This window comes from Acanthochromis polyacanthus, chromosome 8 (assembly GCF_021347895.1).
Source record: "Acanthochromis polyacanthus isolate Apoly-LR-REF ecotype Palm Island chromosome 8, KAUST_Apoly_ChrSc, whole genome shotgun sequence".
NCBI lineage: Eukaryota > Metazoa > Chordata > Actinopteri > Pomacentridae > Acanthochromis > Acanthochromis polyacanthus.
Window position 1 is genome coordinate 13256052 of NC_067120.1, and position 2936 is coordinate 13258987.

Below are 2936 nucleotides of genomic sequence, written 5' to 3' on the forward strand. Positions count from 1 at the left end.
TACCATATATTGAATGATCACATTGATGTTATTAAGATTTGAACATTTAAGCATTATTTTGTGTTTAATATTAACTGTTAATGATTAGTGTGTAAGCGTTATTCCCACCTCTCTCTTACTGTTTTGTAGCAAAAGTGTGCCACCTACTGGAAGGATATATTAACAGGCTCATGGGAAACAGGTAAGGCTTTGAGGTAAAGTTGGTTTACACAACAAATCCTTGTGATTTTGTAAAGTTTTTACAAACCTAATTTAACTACTTCCCTGATTTATATTAACTGTAAACCAGTTGTGTATAACTTCTAATGGTTTGTACGACTTAAAGTATTTTTTGAAAGTATAAAAATCAAGCATGTAACTGAACTTTATCGATACAAGATAAACATTTATTCAGATTTAAGATAAAAGCCATTTAATTTGAATGACAGTTTGTGTACATTTTAGATTTCAGCATCATCAGAAAAAAACAGCACAATTCCTAAAACAGAAAAAAAATTGCTTCAGGTGACAGAATACACCTCAAGTACTTTGCCATAAGTGTGACTCAAACCAAAGCACAATAAAAATAATACTCTGCAAATAAACTCACCTCATCTTGATTTTGGCGTCATCACAGCTGAAGTTTGGTTAGTGTCGAATGCTTTGGTGTATTATTTGGTCTAAAAGGCATCTCTGTCAGTGCAGGCTGTAAAATAAAACACAAGGATACACAGTTGAATAAAGATGCCGTAATCATACAATGTTTTGTCAGTGATTTCTGCCCGAAGCACACAGATATGTCTGTACGTTACAGCCTTACAGTAGGTGTATTACACATAATAACATAGCTGCTTTTTCCCTGATAAAACAAGCACTAATGTCATGCCATTTGTAGTTTCTTACCAGTTTTCAAGCGGCCAATCCCCCACGGTCCATTTGATTTTCTTAAATGTGACTGTTCTCTTTCATTAGAATGTAGCAACAGGCTTCACGCTGTTGTAAACTATAATATCAGAACCTGAAAAGACTCTTTCTATCATGACAGTGACAAAATACCATGTCCTTCGCATGATAAAATATGCGAATACATTTTTTTGCCATTCTTTTCCACCCAGGTTGGCAGTCATATTTGTTTTCATTGGGAAACAAAGTAGCAATTAGAGTACTAAATGGTCGGTGCCTTGCTAATCGAGAGACAACTGATGTTAAAATAAGACAAACAACAGCTTTTCTGATTGATAAATGCTTGATAACAATCAAAATCAGGCAGTCGTTTAACTGTATCCTTGTCTTGAAGATATCTTCTGAGAAATGTTCTCTCCATTAACTTCTTCCCCACATTATGATGCTATAATTCCAAAGAGCTCATGACATTCAAAGCATTTTAATATGGAAGGAAATTGTAACTAGTAAATGAAAAACATTTATAAATATACTACAAGACATATTTTCTGACAGTTACCTAATAATTTATCTTACAGCTCACTAAAAAATTTGCATCAATCCTAAATGACCTAAGACAGTGATATTATGTTTCTGTTTTTTAAATGACTTGAATTTTGACAATAGACAATAGAATTTGACAATTAAATTTAGGCTCCTAAAAGGGGATATATCCAGTCAAGATGACCAGAATCCAAAACTTCTAGTCAAATATTACACAAGTCAAATAAAACAACAGTGTTTGACTTTTCTCACAATCAGCTAGCTTCTGTTTCCCATATGACTCCAGTGAAACAGAAAACATGACTCAACATAATATCTCTGACTGTTAAATATAAGATTGACAGGACTGTATGACAAGAAATGGATATCAAAGTTTTGCTATTTCTGTTCTACTTTGTTTCATCCCCCCACCTGAGGCCTGTTCTGTGAAGCAAGGTTTGGGATAGCAAGGTAATTTCAGGTTCAATCCTGGATTTTTAGGGCGACGGTGGTGGAACATTATGCTGAACACCAAACCTGCTCTGGAGCAGAGATAACAGATCAAGATGTTAAATTTGAAAATGTCATGCTCATTAGTGGAAGATTATATCGAGCTCAGTGTGCAGGTAGCAAGAGGCTAAAGGTAAGAGTTTTCAGAGCTAAGACATTTTCATTGCTTTATATTCCTTTTTACTGGCACATAATCTGTGTTTGTTTGGTTTAGTGCAGCCGGATAATAAAAGTATATCTCTGGTATGTTAAAATTGCTTTGTCATAATATGTCCAATGTTATTATTGTTAGCAGCAGTAAGATAAGGGAAAGGGTAAAGCAAATCTTTGCTGGGGATTTAGCCTTAGAAAAGCACACAAAATAGTCCAGATAAGTAGGAATAATACAGATAAGCATGACATAAACAACAAAATTAGAGAGCTTTTCACCATTAACCTCACAAATCTAAAAAATCTTCACAAACCCACAAAACTTTACTTGAAATTCTTGCCTTCAAAAGTGAGAAAAAGTTTGAATAAAGGAAAAATATGTATAGAATTATGCACAAATAAAAAATATTGTGATTTGATTGGATTTCCCTAACCCTAAAAATAAAGTGCTGAGTTTGAATGTTTCACTCAGAATAAATATCATATAGTGAAGATCGGAAGTGTGGAATACGACAACTTTTTTGACATATTGTCCAAAAAAGTGCTATTAAAGTGAAAAGTGGGAAAATTGAATGTTTCAATACATTCAGCTGAGATGATAGTTAAGAAATATCTCTGTCTATGTGATCCAGGAAGGCGGGAATTGTCTGGGAATTATCGTCATTCAGAGATGTGGCGCAGCAGGATTCACAGTCAAGTGAAACTTAACACTTCTTTGGTTTCTGACTTAGTGCTGCTCACTTGTGGGCTGTTTTGCTGGTAAGTCACCAACTTGTATACATAAACCTCTTTCTTCTCCTTACATGCTACAATTTTTGATGATTTTGATTGATTTAAAATGTCCATGTACCTGTGTTGGGAGCTTGATTCCA

General features: G+C 34.2%; 1 protein-coding gene across 1 annotated transcript in view; it reads right to left on the reverse strand.

The window, feature by feature from the left end:
* Positions 1-659: 659 nt before the first annotated feature.
* LOC110950325 (mucin-2-like) overlaps positions 660-2936 on the reverse strand; it is a 13042-nt gene continuing 10765 nt past the window's right edge. Inside the window, 1 exon segment of the mRNA XM_051952077.1 lies at positions 660-685. Within this exon segment, the coding sequence (XP_051808037.1) occupies positions 660-685 (26 nt within the window).